This window comes from Hesperophylax consimilis, chromosome 9 (genome assembly GCF_061612785.1).
Source record: "Hesperophylax consimilis isolate HC1 chromosome 9, BYU_Hcon_1.0, whole genome shotgun sequence".
In the NCBI taxonomy this organism is placed as follows: Eukaryota; Metazoa; Arthropoda; class Insecta; order Trichoptera; family Limnephilidae; genus Hesperophylax; species Hesperophylax consimilis.
In genome coordinates this window covers 27282270-27304366 of record NC_142844.1, presented here as the reverse complement: position 1 = coordinate 27304366, position 22097 = coordinate 27282270, and the positions used below count along the sequence as shown (strand labels likewise).

Below are 22097 nucleotides of genomic sequence, written 5' to 3'. Positions count from 1 at the left end.
TCATCCAATTATTATTATTATTTATTGTACAGAACCCTTGAGGTGATTTTGCACAAAAACGGCGCTATACAAATTATCCAAGCATTATTATTATTATGAACAAAGAATGGAGTGCGGAGAGAAAATATATGATTTGGAAGGTAGAAGTCGGAGAGGCCCGAGGAAGTCATGGCACGATCAAGTGAATCAAGTACTCGAGTCGGGCCATGTCAAGTGTCAGAATAACAGAAGAGTATTATGTATGAATGTGAATGATCGTTGACAAAGTTGTGTGGTGGTCTATCAACTCCTAATTTTGTACCAGGAGCACAAAATGGTGTAAGTTTTGTAAACTCACTTGGTAGATGTGAATTAGTACACAATATACAGGGAGCACATTATGACGAAGAGGTAAACCAAATCAAAATTATCTAAATAAATAAAAATGTTTGTTTGTTCAAAATCTTAAATCTCCAAAAGTTCTTCACCGATTGCTTTAAAGTTGTGACAGAACGTTGCATTCGAATTCGCATCTATACAATATACCTACCTATATTGTATAGATGCGACAGGTGATACCTTACTTTAAAGTTGTGACAGAACGTTGCATTCGAATTCGCATCTATACAATATACCTACCTATATTGTATAGATGCGACAGGTGATACCTTACTTTTAAGCATTGACATCTGTTGGACGTAAAAGCAACACGCTCTATTGTTTATCTATCCACACAGACAGACTCAGCCACAGCAACGCGTGGCGGGGTACAGGTAGTTATTAAATAATATCTAACCGTTTTCATAAATGAAAACACGGCCAATTTACCAGCAGCAGTGGTGATTTCGTAAAATTATTTCATGACAGCCGAAATTCATAGTATTTTTAACTAATGATATGATATCAAACATAAATACATTCATTTTATTGAAAGAGCATAGTGAAGTCCTGTTTTAACTGAACCATTTGGCATTTCTACTGCAAATTCGTTTGTACATTCGATTTCCGGTTTAGATCTGCTTTATTATTAGATTGCTAACTTTTACTATAGATTAAATGGCTAACTTTTTCTATAGATTAGATGGCTAACTTTTACTGAGCTTTTCAATATTATGGTACCTAACTGCTTAACCCCTTCAGTAATCATTTAAAAATTAAAAATGAAAGAAAACACCCTTTTTTATCAATGAATTTTATTTACTCAAAATATATATCCTCATATAAAAGCCATTTCGGGCCCAAAGTGGGACTGAATATTGATGTTGTGGTGCATACTGCATAGTGTGAAAAAATAATTAAAATTTTTCTTTAGTATGAATTCCGAATTCTGGCATATAAAGCTCGGTCCAGACATGTTCTTTTGTCCGTACCGTACCTCCGTTTCGTACCAGCGTCGCGATCAAGAACGCTAGTTTGGACGCCCGTTCGGTACGGTACGGTGGTACGGCATCTCGATACGGATAGAGGTACGCTCCGATCCATCGCGAGTCGGTTTTTCGGCCCGTTCAAAGGCGATACGGTACGGGTCTGCGCCAGTCTGGACGTGTTCGCGGCGTGCATTGGTCGTGTTCTCTGTCACTACCCGAATCAGCGTGAAAAATGCAGTGGGATAACTTTAATATTGTGAAGCTTATCGATGGATATAGGGCCAGGGAAGTTCTGTGGGATCCCGGAAACAGGAATTATTATAATAAAAATATAAAGCAAGATGCATGGGAGGAACTGTCTTTCGAAATGGAGTGCGGTGTCGACGATATGAAGAAGAAGATGGATGCTTTATTGGCTGGGTTGCGCCGGGAGAAAATGAAGATGAAAAAATCAGAAGGAACTGGCAAAGGTAAGCTTGTAATTAAAATAAATTGTACAAATGTTCATACATATTTAACTTATATTTAATATTATTTATAATTTTTTTTTTGTTTTCTTTCACTGTAATTTGTACTTCAACTGTAATTGTATTTCAATGTAATATTTTAGTGTTTATTTATTTATTTATTTATATTTTAAATGCAAATTTACAGAATAAAAAATTCCAATAACAAATAAACATTATACAAATACACAATCATAATTGCCTAATTAGCGATTTAAATTTATTAATGCTCAGGTGGAAAATGTCGATGTCAGTGGCTAGTGAGTTTAGAAGGACTATCATTCTTCCGAGAGTATTATAACTGTTGCATATAATAATTTAAGTAATGTTTCTCTCAACTGTTAAAATGTTAACCTCAATACAAGCTTTAGTCCTAGTGAGGTTAATTATTTGTGTAAAAAAAACAAAACATAAAAGTACGATGAGAAATTATAAATAAAATAAAATAAAAATAAAATTTATTATGTAGGTACTCACTATATTTAACTTGTAAGTACTATTATTTATTATGTAGGTACTTACTATATGTGTAGTACCAACTTAACTCTCTAAACCCATACATCTTAAATCTACATTTCAATCTTGTGGCCAGGGGGCAACTGATCTGTACTAATAAAATAATTTTTTATTCAAGGTTCTGCAGATGTTTATGTGTCGACCTGGTTTCCATTCAAGCATCTACTGTTTCTGTTGGACAGAAACAAACCACGGAAAAGGCTAAATACGGTAAGTTTTACATTAGTGATATTTACATTTATAAATTCAAGGCATACGATCTTGCCACGGCAACTTTCCAGTAGTACAGCAATAATCAGCGATTTCATTTCGTATAGCTTGTACTGATATGGATGATCTGCGAGGTATATTTGCAATCGGTAAAAAAGATGTTGTTTCCTCGTCGTTCCTCCACGTTCCTGGTATAAATAGGTCTTCATCATTTTCAGTATCAATACTACCTGGTGGAGTGTACATGTTTCTTGAATTTTCACTTTTCCTTAAAAAGTTATGCAAGTGGGCTACTGTTAACACAACCAATTGGGCTATTTTAGGTTCGAGTAACATAGGTTTTCTCAAAACTCTAAATACATTTGCGGATATCCCGAACGCATTCTCTACAACTCGTCGAGCTCTGGACAGTCGATAATTGAAGATTTTTTTTTGGGATCCTTTAGGGTGCACACCTGGATAGGGCTTCATAAGATGCATGCCTAGTGGAAATGCACTATCGCCTAAAAAGTAGTATGGTATAGTTTTTTGTCTGCCTCTTAAGGTGTTTGCGGCTGGCAAATTTAATGATTCTTCATCCATCTTTCTTTTAAGAACTGAATCATTAAATACACCTCCATCTGAAATCCTACCTTGACATCCTACATCGATAAAAATAAAGTTATAAGAGGAATCCACTAAAGCGAACATAACAATACTAAAGAAATTCTTATAATTATAGTATTCTGTTCCACTGTTGAAGGGTGCCTGCAGGACTACGTGTTTTCCATCCATAGCTCCCAAAACGTGAGGAAACTGCCAAAGTTCTTGAAACTCGTTTGCAATAGTGAACCATTCTTGAGGTGAAGTCGGCAACTGAAAAGAAACGGTTTTGATTATTTATTATTTTACAGGAAGAAATGCAGAGCGCTGATGAATCCTCAAACGCACAAGACACGGCTTCAACAAGTAAGGCCACAGAATCAGAGGATTCGACCTGTGTCTACCCGTCGTCCGAAAATACGCCACCTTTCAAATCTCCAGCGGCAAATTATAAGAAAAAGAAGGTTCTTAGTATGGACCAACAAAACCAGCACATGTTACAGTCAGCATTTGATGTGCTTAAAGCCAGTGCAGCGAAAGCAATCACTGCTTCTAGACCCGCTACTTCTGATGTATCCCTAGATGAAAGCCAGATGTTTGCAAATTACGTGGCTGTCAAATTAAAGACATATTCACAGCGAACCAAGAATGCCCTACAGCATCAAATAGCTAACTTGTTTTTTTTTGCTGATAACGGAGAATTCGAAAACATTCCACCAGCTACACGAGGGTATTTTACTCAGCCACCAACAGCTCTTCCTCCACGTATGTTCGAATCTCCACATCATTCGCCTTTGCAGACGGTTGCAACTACACAACCATGTACTCCGTCTCCAGTTTATGCTGAACAAGAATCTTCATATTCTCTCCAACAAGACTCTGAAGATTCGTTACAAGATTTACTAAACTGCTAAACGCATTTTAATTAAGATTAAAATTATTGTACTTACTTAATTATTTTATGTTAACTTTTAAGTAATAAAGAAAACTCACCTTTATCAGTCCTTTTAATTCGTCGACGATAGCTTGACAGGTTTCTCGAACTATGATGCTTATTGATTGTTTGGATACTCTGAATGTGTATTGCAAGCTGGTATAAGAATCTCCTGTAGCCAAATAACGCAAAGTTATGCTTAATCTATCTTGTATCGAAATAGATTTTCTAAATGTGGTATCCGCCTTTTTTATTTTTGGCCCAATTAAATTAATGAAGTACTCGAAGTCGCTTGGTGACATGCGAGTGAAGTTTTTGTATTTTCCACTTATGTTTTGAAATTTTAAATCTCTCATTAAAGCTCTTCCGCCACATCTTTCTCTGTTTTTGAACAATTCTAACTCCCACCAACGTCGCCTTTTTTGTTTTTTTTTCGTTATATTATTGTGAATAACAATGAAGGACGCGCAAGCAATCGTCAAATTCTCAAACACTTCCGCAGTCGACGACATGGTGGGAGGAAATGAACACGCGATGATCGCAGCGACGTTACGGAGATACGGGCTCTTGATCGCGACGCGGGTACGAAACGAAGGTACGGTACGGACAAAAGATGATGCGTCCAGAGTTTTTGGATCGCGACGCTGGTACGAAACGGAGGTACGGTACGGACAAAAGAACATGTCTGGACCCAGCTTAATAGCCGCCCGAGTATACTCGGGCGTGGTCCTTAAAGCTCGGTCCAGACATGTTCTTTTGTCCGTACCGTACCTCCGTTTCGTACCAGCGTCGCGATCAAGAACGCTAGTTTGGACGCCCGTTCGGTACGGTACGGTGGTACGGCATCTCGATACGGATAGAGGTACGCTCCGATCCATCGCGAGTCGGTTTTTCGGCCCGTTCAAAGGCGATACGGTACGGGTCTGCGCCAGTCTGGACGTGTTCGCGGCGTCTTACATCTTTCTCTGTTTTTGAACAATTCTAACTCCCACCAACGTCGCCTTTTTTGTTTTTTTTTCGTTATATTATTGTGAATAACAATGAAGGACGCGCAAGCAATCGTCAAATTCTCAAACACTTCCGCAGTCGACGACATGGTGGGAGGAAATGGACACGCGATGATCGCAGCGACGTTACGGAGATACGGGCTCTTGATCGCGACGCGGATACGAAACGGAGGTACGGTACGGACAAAAGATGATGCGTCCAGAGTTTTTGGATCGCGACGCTGGTACGAAACGGAGGTACGGTACGGACAAAAGAACATGTCTGGACCCAGCTTAAAGCTCGGTCCAGACATGTTCTTTTGTCCGTACCGTACCTCCGTTTCGTACCAGCGTCGCGATCAAGAACGCTAGTTTGGACGCCCGTTCGGTACGGTACGGTGGTACGGCATCTCGATACGGATAGAGGTACGCTCCGATCCATCGCGAGTCGGTTTTTCGGCCCGTTCAAAGGCGATACGGTACGGGTCTGCGCCAGTCTGGACGTGTTCGCGGCGTCTTACATCTTTCTCTGTTTTTGAACAATTCTAACTCCCACCAACGTCGCCTTTTTTGTTTTTTTTTTCGTTATATTATTGTGAATAACAATGAAGGACGCGCAAGCAATCGTCAAATTCTCAAACACTTCCGCAGTCGACGACATGGTGGGAGGAAATGGACACGCGATGATCGCAGCGACGTTACGGAGATACGGGCTCTTGATCGCGACGCGGATACGAAACGGAGGTACGGTACGGACAAAAGATGATGCGTCCAGAGTTTTTGGATCGCGACGCTGGTACGAAACGGAGGTACGGTACGGACAAAAGAACATGTCTGGACCCAGCTTAAGAGGTAGAGGTGAGGCGTATTTATCGTACCCAGTAAAAGTACCGGGTATTTCCATGCGATACTTTTTACTTGTGACAGATCTCTAAAGCTGGGTCCAGACATGTTCTTTTGTCCGTACCGTACCTCCGTTTCGTACCAGCGTCGCGATCCAAAAACTCTGGACGCATCATCTTTTGTCCGTACCGTACCTCCGTTTCGTATCCGCGTCGCGATCAAGAGCCCGTATCTCCGTAACGTCGCTGCGATCATCGCGTGTTCATTTCCTCCCACCATGTCGTCGACTGCGTAAAGCTGGGTCCAGACATGTTCTTTTGTCCGTACCGTACCTCCGTTTCGTACCAGCGTCGCGATCCAAAAACTCTGGACGCATCATCTTTTGTCCGTACCGTACCTCCGTTTCGTATCCGCGTCGCGATCAAGAGCCCGTATCTCCGTAACGTCGCTGCGATCATCGCGTGTTCATTTCCTCCCACCATGTCGTCGACTGCGGAAGTGTTTGAGAATTTGACGATTGCTTGCGCGTCCTTCATTGTTATTCACAATAATATAACGAAAAAAAAACAAAAAAGGCGACGTTGGTGGGAGTTAGAATTGTTCAAAAACAGAGAAAGATGTAAGACGCCGCGAACACGTCCAGACTGGCGCAGACCCGTACCGTATCGCCTTTGAACGGGCCGAAAAACCGACTCGCGATGGATCGGAGCGTACCTCTATCCGTATCGAGATGCCGTACCACCGTACCGTACCGAACGGGCGTCCAAACTAGCGTTCTTGATCGCGACGCTGGTACGAAACGGAGGTACGGTACGGACAAAAGAACATGTCTGGACCGAGCTCAAGTGTTTGAGAATTTGACGATTGCTTGCGCATCCTTCATTGTTATTCACAATAATATAACGAAAAAAAAACAAAAAAGGCGACGTTGGTGGGAGTTAGAATTGTTCAAAAACAGAGAAAGATGTAAGACGCCGCGAACACGTCCAGACTGGCGCAGACCCGTACCGTATCGCCTTTGAACGGGCCGAAAAACCGACTCGCGATGGATCGGAGCGTACCTCTATCCGTATCGAGATGCCGTACCACCGTACCGTACCGAACGGGCGTCCAAAGCTCGGTCCAGACATGTTCTTTTGTCCGTACCGTACCTCCGTTTCGTACCAGCGTCGCGATCAAGAACGCTAGTTTGGACGCCCGTTCGGTACGGTACGGTGGTACGGCATCTCGATACGGATAGAGGTACGCTCCGATCCATCGCGAGTCGGTTTTTCGGCCCGTTCAAAGGCGATACGGTACGGGTCTGCGCCAGTCTGGACGTGTTCGCGGCGTGCATTGGTCGTGTTCTCTGTCACTACCCGAATCAGCGTGAAAAATGCAGTGGGATAACTATAATATTGTGAAGCTTATCGATGGATATAGGGCCAGGGAAGTTCTGTGGGATCCCGGAAACAGGAATTATTACAATAAAAATATAAAGCAAGATGCATGGGAGGAAATGAACACGCGATGATCGCAGCGACGTTACGGAGATACGGGCTCTTGATCGCGACGCGGATACGGAACGGAGGTACGGTACGGACAAAAGATGATGCGTCCAGAGTTTTTGGATCGCGACGCTGGTACGAAACGGAGGTACGGTACGGACAAAAGAACATGTCTGGACCCAGCTTTAACTAGCGTTCTTGATCGCGACGCTGGTACGAAACGGAGGTACGGTACGGACAAAAGAACATGTCTGGACCGAGCTTAAAATACCTGGTTCCAAAATACTTATGAGTATTTTATACCGGGACTAAATATTTTTAATAGGTACTTTTACCAGGTATTTTTGACAAGTTTTTTTAGTAGGTATTTTTAGTAAAATTGCTGCAAACCAATCCCAGGATTGAAACCAGAGAGAAAGATTTTTAGTAGGTATTTGTGATGGGTATTTTTAGTAGGTATTTCCGATGGGTATTTTTAGTAGGTATTTTCGATGGGTATTTTTGATGAGTATTTTTGTTGGGTATTTTTAGTAGGTATTTTTATGATAGGGAATTTTTTTGACGGGCATATTTGACTGATATTTGATGAGATATTTACCGACGGGAAAAATGTGGGGAATTTTTTCGAAATGGAATTCCGTAGCTACCCCCCCCCCCCATGGTTTTAGAAAAATTATTGTGGGGAATCACATATGAATATTTTGCTTGTGCGGAATTTTTTTTCAATGAAGTTTCGTAACAACCCCCCCCCACGGATTTTAAAATTTGGTGGGGAGTATTCTTTTTGAAATTTTTGGGGAATGTTTTTCGGAAATTCTGTAACAACCCCCCCCCCCCCCCCCCCATGGAATCAAGCTCCCGTAGAATATTTGTGGGGAATATGTGGGCAGAATGTATGCGAGTTCATTATTAGAATGACTTATTCTGAATCAATCCTCAGGTCGGTATTAAATACTTTTGAGTATTTTGTCACCGGTATTTTTTTGTACCTGTACTCATTGTACCCAGTATCGAAAAGTAGGACCCACCTCTAAAAGAGGTTAAAGAAAGTTTGAAAAAAGATTTTTCATCGAGATAGTGATGTTTATTTGGACAAATTGTATAATTCCTAATTTGAATATTTTTTACACCGCTAAGTCAAAAGCTAACCTAAAGAAAAATGTTTGCAGGTAGGTTACAGTGTACATAGTAACAAATGGTGTCAAATGAACGCAAACTTCCAAGTCACTAGAACACACCTTTGTGGTGAAAAGCATAAGTGTGGAATTTTATAAAAAGAAATAAATAATAAAAAAAACATGGACTGGACACTTTTGTATAGTGAAATCACGAGCTAAAAAAAAATGATTTTTTGATTTTATTATTAAAATTTTCGAAATCTTAGTAGAAGATCTATCCACGCGATATTTTACAAGTCATTATAAAATGCATGCAAGTGGTCCATTGATGGAAACTTACGCTTCTGAAATGGGAATGAAGGATAGGAAAGTAATTGTCATTAAAAAAAAAAGTTATAATTTTTACAGACAATATTTTATAAATGAATCTTCAAAATATTATGAAAAATATATCTAAAGTAAAGCTTACAAAAATAGTACACATGAAAAAATATAAAATAATAGTAAAAATTATGAATGTTTCTTAAATTACTGGGCATTACTACTTGGTGAACAAGTTTTTGATTATTAAACTATTAATTCGAGATAATTTCACTCAGATCTTCACATAATATTCAAAATATAAACTAAATGATATTACAACACAGTACAGAATGATTTCCTTACATTTAATGTGGTATTTTAAACGGGGGTTATTATTCTAAATTCAGTTAGTTTTAGGAACAATCTGGTTAAGACTGAGGAAATTTTAAAATTAGAATATGATTAACGTGAAGAATACTGATGATCATTTTGGATTAATAATAATTAGATTAAGGCACAGTTTCTCATACTTATTATAACATTTTATTCTATGAACCGCACATCATACAGTCATCTTTGTTTTCCAGAGAACAGACAATGGAAGCCATTCTATTTTCCTCTTCTAGGTCCGCTGCGGCTTGAGCCTTTCCATTGGCCATCTGTTCCTTGGCTTTGACTTTATCAACCGTGAACTGTATAGCATTTACGGCAGGCTTCGTTCTCAGGTAATACATTCCAGTCTTCAATCCCATCTTCCAGCCATAGAAGTGTATAGAAGTAAGCTTTCCGTAGTTGGGCTCCGCCACGTGAATATTGAAAGACTGGCTTTGGTCAATAAACGCTCCACGGTCAGCTGCCATCTTGATCAGTATTTTGTTGGAAATTTCCCAAACTGTCTTGTAGAGATCTCTGATGTGTTTGGGTATTCTGTCCAGGTTTTGAATGGATCCGTTGTTGGCAATGATGAGATTTTTCATGTCATCGTCCCACAAGTCAGCTTCGGTCAAATCGCGCAGCAGATGGTGATTCACAACTTGGAATTCTCCAGACAATACTCTCCTGGTGTAGATGTTGGAAGTGAAGGGTTCAAAGGATTCATTGTTTCCTAAGATCTGGGCAGTGGAGGCGGTAGGCATGGGAGCGAGAAGCAAGGAGTTCCTGACTCCGTGTATTGCGATCTTAGCTTTCAAGGCAGCCCAGTTCCACAAATCCGTAGGCTGCTTGTCCCACATCTCATATTGAAGAATCCCTTTGCTGACGGGACAACCTGCATATGTCTCGTATGTACCCTCCTTCTCGGCCAGCTCACAACTTGCTTCCAGAGCACCGTAATACAATGTCTCAAATATCTGTTGATTCAGAAGCTGGGCCTTTTCACTCTCAAAAGGCAATCTCATCAAGACAAAAGCATCTGCCAGGCCTTGTATTCCAATACCAATGGGGCGATGGCGCATGTTCGATACTTTAGCTTCCGGCACAGGGTAAAAGTTAACGTCGATAATTTTATTCAAATTTTTAGTGACAGTCTTTGTTACGATCTTCAACTTTTCAAAGTCAAATGCCTTATTCTCTACAAACATATTGACAGCGATGGAGGCCAAATTACAAACGGCAACTTCGTCTTTGGAAGTGTATTCAACTATTTCTGTGCAGAGGTTACTGCACTTAATAGTTCCCAGATTTTGTTGGTTGCTCTTTCGGTTGCATGCGTCTTTGTACAGCATGTAGGGGGTTCCTGTTTCTACTTGAGATTCGATGATGGCCATCCACAAAGTCTGTGCCTTTATCTTCCTCTTAGAACGACCTTCAGCTTCGTAGCGTGTGTACAGGGCCTCAAATTCATCTCCCCAGCACTCGTGCAAACCGGGAGCATCGTGGGGGCACATGAGACTCCAATCCTCATTGTTCTCAACGCGCTTCATGAACAGATCGGGGATCCACAAGCCGTAGAATAAGTCACGGGCGCGAACTTCCTCCTTTCCGGTATTCTTTTTCAAGTCTAAGAATTCAAATATGTCCGCATGCCATGGCTCAACGTAAATAGCGAAAGCTCCAGGCCTCTTGTTTCCTCCCTGGTCTACATAGCGGGCCGTGTTATTGTACACACGTAGCATGGGAACCAACCCATTGGAGACTCCGTTAGTGCCCGCAATATAAGAGCCCTTGGCTCGGATGCAGTGTACGTGAAGGCCGATCCCTCCAGCAGACTTGGAGACCAGGGCGCACTGCTTTAGGGTGTCGTAGATACCGTCGATACTATCATCGCTCATGGCGAGGAGGAAGCAAGAAGACAGCTGTGGACGGGGCGTGGCTGCAGAGAATAGAGTAGGGCTAGCGTGAGTAAAATATTTCTCCGACAGAAGGTTGTAAGTTTCGATGGCTGAATCAATGTCTTCTCCGTGGATACCGACAGACACCCTCATCAGCATGTGTTGCGGTCTCTCTACAACTTTCCCTTCGATCTTCAGCAGATACGAGCGCTCCAAGGTTTTGAATCCAAAGTAGTTATAATTGAAATCTCTGTCATAGATGATGGAAGAGTCCAATCTTTCAGCATTTCTCATTATCACGCCGTGGTGGAAGTCGGAAATCATCGGAGATCTCAACTTGGTATGGGGGTTCACAATGTTGAAAAGATCATCCATCACCTCTGAAAAAATGGAACAAAAATATCAGATCTATGAATTTATAAAATTGAATACAAATTTACCATTATCAACAATGGTTAGATGCAAATAAAACAATGTTGGCAGGTAAGTACATTTTATTTCTCGTGGGCGGAAATTGCTTTTATAAAAACTGTCTAAAATTATGTGAATCGTAATTTTGATCACATGATTTTTGATGAAATAAAATATTCTAACATTACAGATTTAAAATTGTAATTCTAATCATATGATTGATTGAATAATCGTTATCCTCAAAATAATAATTGATCAGTATGCAGTAATTTCTTCAATCAATGCAACTGTGGTAAATTAACCATACCGGAGAACTGTTTCTTGGTTTCCTTGTGCAGGTTGGACACGGCCAGGCGGGCAGCCAGGAGTGCATAGTCAGCGTGGTCGGTAGTCATGGTGGCCGCCGTCTCCGCCGCCAGGTTATCCAGCTCAACGGTGGTCACACCGCCGTAGATGCCGTTAATCACCTTAAGCGTGATGCACACCTGAACAAAAATTACATTCACTTTAATTCAACGCTTATATGTATAATAATACCAAGTTTTTGCAATGTTCAAACTTTGCAGTAATATAGTATAAATATTCGAATATAATATTATTTATTTATATTATTTTATGGACAAATTGTCCAATAATAATGCAACATCACACAAAAAAAACACCAGAGATGACTTCGAAAGAGAATATATTGTCGTTGCACTTGCAAGACCAGCTAAGTGAGTTTTACAAATTTTACAGGGGAAATAAATAACTTCCCAGTTTTGCATTCAAATGCGTCAACCAACAACGTTTGAATGGGTATTGTGCATTAAACTTATGCACATAGCCAAAATTGGGCATGATTCCTTGATTTTTTGATGAAAACAAAGGTTTGCTGAAATCTGGGAAATTTTTGCAATGACGATGTACATGAATAGAGCAGTGACAAAAATGTACAGCAGGAAGATAATGTCATAGCCTGAAGAAAGCTTCGATAACGTACAAGAATTGAGTTTTATTAATAGAAAAAATCAGAACTATTTGCATAACAGATCAGGAATAAAAAAAAAAATAACAACTGATAAAGATCATTTAGGGCCAGTTATTTAACAGAATTCTAACAATTCATTGTCAGTTAGTTTTCAAGTCCTGTAAAAGTTCTATTCAAATAATATTATTATTGACCAGTTGTTTCAGATAAATGAAATAATAACCGAATTTCAATATAACTTTCACAGAATTTGAAAATTAACTTTGTAATTTGATGAATTGTTCAAATTCTGCGAAACAACTGGCCCATAGACTTTCACCAAAAAATTCATTGCTTTGACTTGAGTTGATAAGTCTCCACAATTTATTACTAGTGTTGATTTAGAAACAGCAATTATTTTGGAGTCTGCGGGAAGGGATATTGAAATATTGAACTAGATGAGTTGTAACAAAGAAGGTGAGTCAATAATACTGTTGATAAATTTGATTATGCAAATTAGGTGTCTTTTCTACAAGGTGTTTTATAAAGAAAAATACTCGCCCCTTTCAAGTCCTAAACTAAAAGCAATTCATCGCAAGAAACAGTACTGTACAGATTTGATATGATGAATGAGTAATAAATAAATAAATGCATGGGATATAGAATGTACAGAATTCAAAACTAGATATGAATCAGAAAAAAGGGAAAACTGATATTTTAGACAAAAGAATAGAACATCAAAGGCAAAGATAATATCTTATTGTTTAAAATACATTATTGTCTGACAAACACAATGCGGTACTACATATTAACCCTTTCGTCCCGGAAAGAAAAAAATCACATTGGATCCGAAGCGGGGTCACTCAGTCCCCCAATTTGTTTTGCTTATTAAAAGGTGTTAATGACATAATTCGATGAAATTTGTTTTGGTTATAATTAGAGGGAAGTATATATTACATATTTCAGTAGTCATTATCAAAATCGTTTCATAAATAAAGTCATAATTAATGTTCTAATGAATTTAGACCATAACGCATATGTTTTCAAAGAAAACAGAGAAGGCGGGTACGTAGCAAGCATCGCGCCTCGTTTCCGAATCTCGACTGCCGATTGGCGATTAAGCGTCGACGTGGGTGGCTAGTTTCTTGCATAGGATGGTCTGTAAATGATGAATATATTTTTTTATTATATATTTTTTAAACAAATCTACCACTACTAAACTGGTTACGGATGTTATTGCGAATATTATAGCATATTTAGATATTAATGAAGGTATTAAATTCTTTATTCTCCTAATTTATGATTTGATATATTATATTTACATTTAGGATCAAATCGTAGTGTTTACCTTACGATAAATGATGGGTTCGTTTGAAGGTATATTACGGGCGTAAAATTGATTATTAAAAAAATATATATATACATATTTATATATTCAGTTAAAAGTTTTTCATTTTAGGACACTTATATTTTTAACGGTGAACGGTTTTGAACCGCAGATGACATCAAATCAACGCGATCATCTGGGAACGCGTCCTTCTGTCAAGGTTCGAAATAAAACGGATTAAAACAGTGAAAAAACAAGGTATTTTAAAACTGTTATAGTTATATTTTATTGTAACCTCAGAAATACCTGTTTTTGATGTTTTTTGTGTGAATATCCCACAAGAGTCCCAACTGCTCCTAACCATGAATGTGATTTGTTCCGCGGCACACCAAATAAAAATGCCTTAAAAAAGTAAATGTACTTTATTGATATGAATAAAGGAAATCATAATCTGTATCTAATCATTTCATGAAATAAATATGAATCTCGAACCAAATTTACAACTTATGTAAAGATGCCATAATAAGCTGCGAAAATATGCAGTTAGATACCGAGATGGAAATTCCGACCCTTATTTCATTAATAAAATCAAACGACTAAATTGCAAAATTTAATATCTAACTAATCACGCCGTTTCCCCGCAGGGGTAGGCAGAGAGGACGGATCGCCAAAAAAACTCGGTCTTGGTACACACTTCTTGCCTCATTCACATTCATACATCGTCTCATACATACTCTTCTATTATTTTGACTCTTGACATGTCCCGACTCGAGTATCTGATTCACTTGATCATACCATGTCTTCCTCGAGCGTCCCCGACTTCTGGTACCATTCGCATTTGCATCATATATCCTCCTTACACTTCGATCTTCACTCATTCGCTCTACATGCCCAAACCATCTAAGCGTCCCTTTCTTAATCTTACTCATTACGCTTACATCAGCCTTGCACTCTTTACGGATCTCCACATTCCTCATTCAAATTTAATATCGTATAGAATAAATGTTTTACACCCCTTTAAGAGTATTTAAAAAACACCATTGCCAAAGTTTAAAATGTACTTACCAGTCTGAAGATGTAACAGAGAGAAACTGGTTCGGTCTCACAGATTATAATTATTTACGATAAAGTTAGGAATCATAAACTAAAACACAATTATTGCTAACACACGTTTGCGATAAACTTTTTAAAACCATACTGTACTTTTTTCAAACTCCTTGTTTACACTTTCCTTCAAAATTTGTATATAAAATAAATGTCTTTGTCTGGTCCATGTGTTTTTCATGTGAGAAATAGAGACAGATATAATTTTAATCTTGTTCATAAAATTTGTGACACACACCGGATGTATTCCAGACAGGCCGACATCTTGGCCCGGCAAAAGAACATCTTAGTATAGCAAAAGGACATACGAAATATGCAGTGTAAGCGACCGGAATTTAGCCCTTTCTGTATAACTTCGAAATTAGTAGCTACAGTTAGTATTGTCCATTTATGCCGACGCCCATATTTCAACTAGTGGTCAATCATTTAAGTAATGCAAAAAGGTAAAAAGTAATGGTAGGAAAGCAAACGTGACTCAAATATTACGACACCGCCCTTTCTATTAAAATGCAACTTTTACGGTCGAGTTCGTATCTCGCGGGATCTCGCCACCTGCATAGCTCGGCGAATATTTTTAATGGAAGGGATACGAGCGGGGCAACTACAGCAATGTTACTGAGCTGAAGTGAGACGGAAGGGGGAGTAAATTTCCAGAATTTGTTGTAAATTATTTAATATCTAAAGAAATATAAATGCGATATGTTTTTTTCAAATGTAGATCGATAACTGAATAGTTTTTCTAGGATTACCTAAATTAAAGAGTATGTGGTGTAAAAAACAACTGAGATAAAACATAAAACACTTTTTTGTGTACCAGTGTTACCCCTGTTCGGTGCGCGAGTGTTAACAAAATGTTAGAGGGTTTTGTACCACACTCAACTATGATGTTTACTGGCTGGAATTGGGGTTTACATACAGGGTGTATCGGCACGTACCCGACAAACTTTAACCAGCTATTCCTTAGCATATTTGGAGTAAAAAATCTTATGTGCACTTTGCTGTCCGGTAACGTTTTTTTTTAATAAAAAAATAATTATTCATATTTTCACCACATGTCACCACTGTTTTATCCTTTGTCAAAGTTTGAAAACCCATCTGGCAAATATTTTATTCGAATTCCGTTGAATAATGCACGTGTGTACCTATATTGGCGGACTTTTACAATCACAACGAAATGGCACGACACCATTCGTCTCATTTTTAACTATTATTATTTAGTGTGTGCGAAAGAGCGAAGACGCTTTTTGACATACTTGCTTATAACAGCTGTTGAACACGAAACGCAATGCCAATGACAGTGATGCAGTGTGGTAATTTAAAATTTTTTTGTTTTTAATTGAAAAAAAAATGCTACCGGACAGCAAAGTGCCCATAACATTTTTTACTCCAAATGTGCTAAGGAATAGCTGGTTAAAGTTTGTCGGGTTAGTGCCGATACACCCTGTATTGATCAGAAAGATGTTCCATTCTAAAAACTACTTGAAAAAAAATTATATCATTGAATAATTAATTAATTGTGTATGTGTATATGTACATTCCCCCCATGCTAGTGCAGATGTGTATTGTGAACATTACAATGAAATTGAAACATTTAAAATTAAACAAAGCTAAATTAATAGTTTAAAGGCATTTTAATCTCCCTAAACTGGGTCCAACCCGCTGATTCTACAAACCCCATTTATCATCGATAAAATCTACATTCTTAATCTAAAACAATTAAATTAAATCATATAGTATTATGTACATGCTGTGATATAGTTTTGAGTATGTAAATAACATAATATTATGTATAAATTTATACTTACAGGGTCTACAAAGTCCATGTTCAGGCCATAGCATAACTTCTGTATTCTAGAAGTTATTTTGTCTATGTGCACCTCCTCTTTTCTCCCCCCTAGATAAAGAAATCAACATTGTAACCTTAAATATAAACAATTTTACTGAGTACTTGCACGAGGAAATGCCCTGAAATAAACATATCACAATATCTCTATCCTTGGTAAACCCTCAATCAAATCTTACAAAAATACTTCAGAAAATTAACAGTATTATTTTCCTCGGGTTTTGTCACATGGTAGTATGTGTCCGCACCCGTCATTATTTTTTGGCTGCCTGCTTATTTACCCAGCATTAACTGCTGCACAATGCACATCAGGGCTTAGACTTACGCAAAAGTGTAAATATTTGGATCATAGAACTCTTTATGGTCTTAATCTACGCTAATAAAATGTATAAGAGCTTGATTGATCGCTGTTTGATGTGGGGAATTATTATTTGGTGGGGGTAGTCAAGTGAGAAAATAAATGAACAATGGAGTATACAGAATAAATTATTTTCGAAGACAAGTATATAATTAATCGCTATGTTAATTTATGCCGAATCGAAAACAACCTTTTTATTTGAACAATACTATAAGCCACCGATTACCATGCAGAAAATTATTTGTCAATTTAATTCATGACACCAAAATATGTGGGTAATTTAACATTACCATACAAATCATAATAAAAATAATAATCCTTACCAAATAAACGATCAATTACATACTAATATGATTAAAAACAATAAAAAAATCATAAAACTACGTATTGGTAAATAATACCACCCATGGGGGGAATCGCTTGAAAATACAGGAGATCAACCAAATTGGATGCAGAATACGATAACTTTTTACTATCATGCTATTTAAATAAATAAAATAATTCAATTAGCCGGTTAACTTACCGCGCTTTAAAACAAAGAGTTTGTTGGATTTTGGAGCGACCATTTTTATGTTTTAACGTGTCGATTCCAGGTTAAACCGGCCGGCAGGCACGATTCCCACTAATAATAAAATTAGCAAATGTGTTTAGGTATTCGTAACAAAGAAGTGGAATCCTTACAAAATTGTGCAATAAATCGTTAATAAAAGGAACAGACAGAATGTGATGTGAAGTAGAAAAAAACCTTGAAAGACAACCGAGAAACTGACAAAATGACAACTACGGTGGCTGCCCGAGAACTTCCCGCCTAAAATGTAATAAATGGCTGTTGGCATGTGTTGCCAGCTTGATTTTCATAATACAACCAGACAACGACCCGAAAGGGAGCTAAAAAAGAGCTAAACATTGTAAAGCCCATGTTGAGACCGAAAATTTACCATCCTGGGGGAAGGGGTGGCTGCTAGAGAAATTCTGAGGTATAAAAACAAGATTTCAACACAGAAATTCTGAGGTATAAGACCAAGATTTCAACACAAAAATAACCGGGTTCCTAAAGAAATCATTATTAAACTGTAATTTTTCGTTGATGAGTTTTGTATAAAAAAGGAGCTATATTATCTGAAAAAAAAGGAGTTACGAAGCTAAACCACCTTTTTCGGTGCATAAGCAGTTCCGTACGTTACATTCTTGAATAATTTGTTCCCATGGTTAACGCCATAAAATTGGCTGGTAGGGTGTATCCTCTAGTCGAACCAATATTTTACTGTACATTTTTCAGATATCTGCTGTAAAAACAATTTTGTTCGTTCTGAAATTCGATATTAACTTCACAATATCTTGTTGAAATTTATGCCTTATGAAAAGTATATCATTCAACGACTGGTTAGAGGTCGTTTTTGAACTTACGTCAAAAACAATTCAGTTTTATAATGGATCCAAGATTGAATATAGTTCATTTTTATATCAGAACTTTTGTGCGGTATTCACATTAAAAAAGAAGACCAAATGGCCAACGCAGAAAAACTGTATTTTATGTATTCTCGAAAAAAATTAGGGTAGTAAAGGTATCTTTATTTTATTTTTATGTTGACGAATACATTTTCTAACGATTTAAAATGTGTCATTTTCGATTTGCCGCCTAAACGACATTACCGTTTTGACGTTGGCGACGGCGTTCCCACATTGGCTAGTTGGCGCCAACGTGTACATTCGGCACTGGGCCAACGGGGACTGGGGGCGATCAGACGTTCAAATGTGAGGTTCAAAAGTTTAAATTTTATTGAACCGCAAGGTTTCTTTCTAAAAACTTGATCAACTTTGTTGAAAGAAGGTTCACACTTGTCAAATTGCTTTTTAGTATCTAGTGAAATCGAAGCGTCTGTATCACTATTAGTGTCAGAGTTGTAAATTAAATAGCGGTTTCGATTTATTAGTTGATCAACTAGGCGCTCGAAAGCATACTGATAATTGTGAACGTTATTTCAATAAAGTTGTTCAAGTTTTTAGTTAGAAATCCTGTCGTTTAATAAAAGTTGATCAACTAAAATTGAAACGTCTGAACATAATATATATGTCTAAGAATTAGCGATGAACACAACTAGTGATGCCGTTCTTGTGAAAAATCACCTCTATGGCGCTACATAAAGAATCTTAAAGTTGAATGTATTTTAAGCAGAGATGTGCAAAATGGGTACCCAAAACCATTTGAAATGCAAAATGGAAATGGGTCAAAATTTTTCCATTTGAAAATGCAAAATGGTTTTTACAAAAGCATTTCAAATGCAAAATGCAAAATACCTATTTTCAAAATGCATTGAAAATGCAAAATAGTTTCTCAGGTCAAACAATAAAATAATTATAGAATTTTTAAACAATTTTGTCATTTAATAATGGATATCAATGTAGAACAAACATATTAGATGATGGTAAATCCAAAAACACGACGACTACAGATTATGAAAATACAAAAGATTTGCGTGCGACTAATGTTGCCAACGTAAAAACATAGCAGTTAATAATACAGCGTCATGGCCCCATGTTCAGTATTTGAATCAGTATTTTTTGTAATGGTATCACTAAATTGGCAGGGCTCCTACCAGGGAGCAACTTGACAAATGTAAATTATCTCTCATAGCGAGGTTGAGGTCGACCGATATTTGGGGCTTATGAAAAAAAGATTATAATAATAATAATAATGATTGGATTATTAATATAGCGCTGTTTTCGTGAGAAAATCACCTCAAGGGCGCTTAACAACTTAATTTATGCATTGATGACTTAGACTTAATTACTTTTGGTTTATAACTAAGTTTCATAGATAGAGAGAGACTTATAACTAAGACTAATGTCGAGTGATTTACAACTAAGACTTTTAACTAATGAATTAAGCTATACATATTTTTATGACCAAGTAGGCATTTACACAATACCGCTATAATACGACTTACAACTACGGCTTAAACTAGAGATTTACGACTAATATACATATTTAATTTATATTTACAAATACCGATTGTTATGATTTGTGGAGATAGTAGGAAGAATATTGCAAAAAAGCATTTGAAATGGAAAATGCATTGAAAAAAGCATTTAAAATGCAAAATGCAAAATAGTTTTTAGAAAAGCATTTAAAATGCAAAATGAAAAATACCCATTTTGCATTTCCATTTGAAATGGATTTATTTTAAATAAAGCACATCTCTGATTTTAAGGTTATGTATGTATTTGTTGTGAAAGATGCGATCGGCCCGATAAAGAAATATTATATTCTACCTCTGTCCGCAGCTACTGCTCCTGCTGAACTCCGAATTAAATTTATTAATTATTATTCGATTATTTTGATGTTTTGATTAAAATATTTCGATCATGTTAATGTTTCGACCCTGTCCATCACTAATGAGCATGTCTTTCAACTGTAATCTAGATCAGATCGGTACGGTATATCTATGCATATCTATGAACGGATCTGTCAAATTGAGTGGTTTATTCAGGTTTATTTATGTTGACTTTGCGAAGGCTTTCTTTCTCGACATATGATACGAAGAACCAGCTATATAATTATCTCTCCCCTTAAATGAATTATTTTATTAAATAAATAAGTTTAAAACATATATTTTATATCATCATTGTACAAACAGAAACAGTTTAGAATATATTATATATTAGAATATAGTTTAGTCTCTTCGGCACTTGGTTTTCGATCTGCTTTGCTGTATCGGTTATTTGTGATAATTTAAAAATAACTTTTATTTTTGTCTTACGTGTTCAACCGAAGACATTTAGACATTCTTAATTAATAGAATAAAAAAGTGGGTGTGTCAAGCCTACGCAAGACAGAAGTGAAACTTCTAGTTTCAGCTGATGCTTGGCGTGGCGCAGTTCGCTGGTGTCTGAGAGAGAGGAAAGAAGAGAAGAGAGAGAACGTTCGTGAGCGGCTCCCCCACCTCAACAAGGTTTCACTTCAAAAATGCCACAGCCGAGAATCGAACCTCGCTTAACTGATTGAAAGCCAACCACGCTGAGCACCAACTGTAAGCAAAGCCGCATAAATTGATTATATTATGTAGGTTCTGAAAATATGAGAGCTTGTTATGTTTTATAATGTTACCTACATCACACCCAAAATATAATATATTTTTAAAAATAATGTACAATGTACAGAAATAGAATCCCACACAAGATCGCGTAGTGCGCTCTAGCGAACGGATATTTTATCAGAGGGAGATAGTTTTATTTTTTTTTTCTGTAAATTATTACATATTATCAAAATAAATAAATTAATTAAATAAATGTAATACAATTATCATAATATACGGATTAGATAATAATTTTAATCCAACACAATAACGCAAAGCGCGCTCTAGCGGAGTAATGTTTTATCACAGTGAGATAAGTGTTTTTATTATTTTGCAATATTATTTTCTTTTAAAAAATGTTCTGACCTACTAAAAAATAAGATATTGAATGAAAAAGGCGTTAAAAACAAAAAAATAATGTGCGATGGCCGAGAATCGAACTCGGATCAACTGCTTGGAAGGCAACTATGCTGACCATTACACCACCAACGCCAGTTGTCGGGATGAGCTAAGAAGCATTTATATGTTACTTCAAAACTTTGACTAGATCAAATGAACTTTAATCGGTGGTGGGGGTACCCGCATTTTCGTTTCGGTCATGAGTCGGTTTTACTCCGGTCCTCGAAATTGCATGACGCGCGTAAAGAAGTTTCACTTCAAAAAATGAATCCAAAAAGAGTTTCTGCGTTGTGGAACTACTTCAAAGTAGAATCAGAACAAAATAGAACTGCTATTTGTTCACTGTGTAGGCTCAAATTATCATTCAAATCAACAGTGTCGAATTTAAAAAAACACCTTCGAACACAGCACCGCGGAATTTTGCCTCCTAGTGCTTTAGTCACTAATTTGAAGAGAAAGCAACCCACGATATATGTAAAAACATTCACTGATAGTGACCCTTTATTTGTGAACGAACTTATTTCACCTG

The 22097-nt window shown here is 37.4% G+C and overlaps 2 protein-coding genes across 3 annotated transcripts; one reads left to right on the top strand and one right to left on the bottom strand.

Annotated features, from left to right (window-relative positions):
- The first annotated feature begins 1709 nt into the window (after positions 1 to 1709).
- On the top strand, positions 1710 to 4074 carry LOC149421175 (uncharacterized). The gene is made up of 3 exons (XM_089635170.1): positions 1710 to 1816; positions 2487 to 2578; positions 3472 to 4074. The coding sequence occupies exons 1-3, from the start codon at positions 1714 to 1716 to the stop codon at positions 4072 to 4074; spliced, it is 798 nt and encodes a 265-aa protein (XP_089491296.1). The 5' UTR covers positions 1710 to 1713.
- Positions 4075 to 8976: 4902 nt separating this feature from the next.
- On the bottom strand, positions 8977 to 17896 carry RnrL (Ribonucleoside diphosphate reductase large subunit). Of its 2 annotated transcripts, XM_089635392.1 has the most exons (4): positions 17617 to 17896; positions 16698 to 16786; positions 11820 to 11997; positions 8977 to 11481 (listed from the first exon to the last, which is right to left on the bottom strand). In XM_089635392.1, exons 1-4 carry the CDS (start codon positions 17657 to 17659, stop codon positions 9380 to 9382), a joined length of 2412 nt encoding a protein of 803 aa, XP_089491518.1. In that variant the 5' UTR covers positions 17660 to 17896; the 3' UTR covers positions 8977 to 9379. The 2 variants fall into 2 exon arrangements, with proteins under 2 accessions (XP_089491518.1, XP_089491519.1); XM_089635393.1 differs by lacking the exon at positions 16698 to 16786.
- Positions 17897 to 22097: the final 4201 nt, after the last annotated feature.

What these genes read in the sequence shown, in the direction of transcription:
- RnrL (XM_089635392.1), bottom strand. Translation starts at nt 17,659, where the DNA reads ATGGTCGCTCCAAAATCCAACAAACTCTTTGTTTTAAAGCGCG. An exon ending in ACTCTTTGTTTTAAAGCGCG is followed by an intron (nt 16,787 to 17,616) that starts GTAAGTTAACCG and finishes TTCTTTATCTAG; the next exon opens with GGGGGAGAAAAGAGGAGGTG. An exon ending in AACCAAGAAACAGTTCTCCG is followed by an intron (nt 11,482 to 11,819) that starts GTATGGTTAATT and finishes CCATTTTTTCAG; the next exon opens with AGGTGATGGATGATCTTTTC.
- LOC149421175 (XM_089635170.1), top strand. Translation starts at nt 1,714, where the DNA reads ATGGAGTGCGGTGTCGACGATATGAAGAAGAAGATGGATGCTTTATTG. An exon ending in ATCAGAAGGAACTGGCAAAG is followed by an intron (nt 1,817 to 2,486) that starts GTAAGCTTGTAA and finishes TTTTTATTCAAG; the next exon opens with GTTCTGCAGATGTTTATGTG. An exon ending in CACGGAAAAGGCTAAATACG is followed by an intron (nt 2,579 to 3,471) that starts GTAAGTTTTACA and finishes ATTATTTTACAG; the next exon opens with GAAGAAATGCAGAGCGCTGA.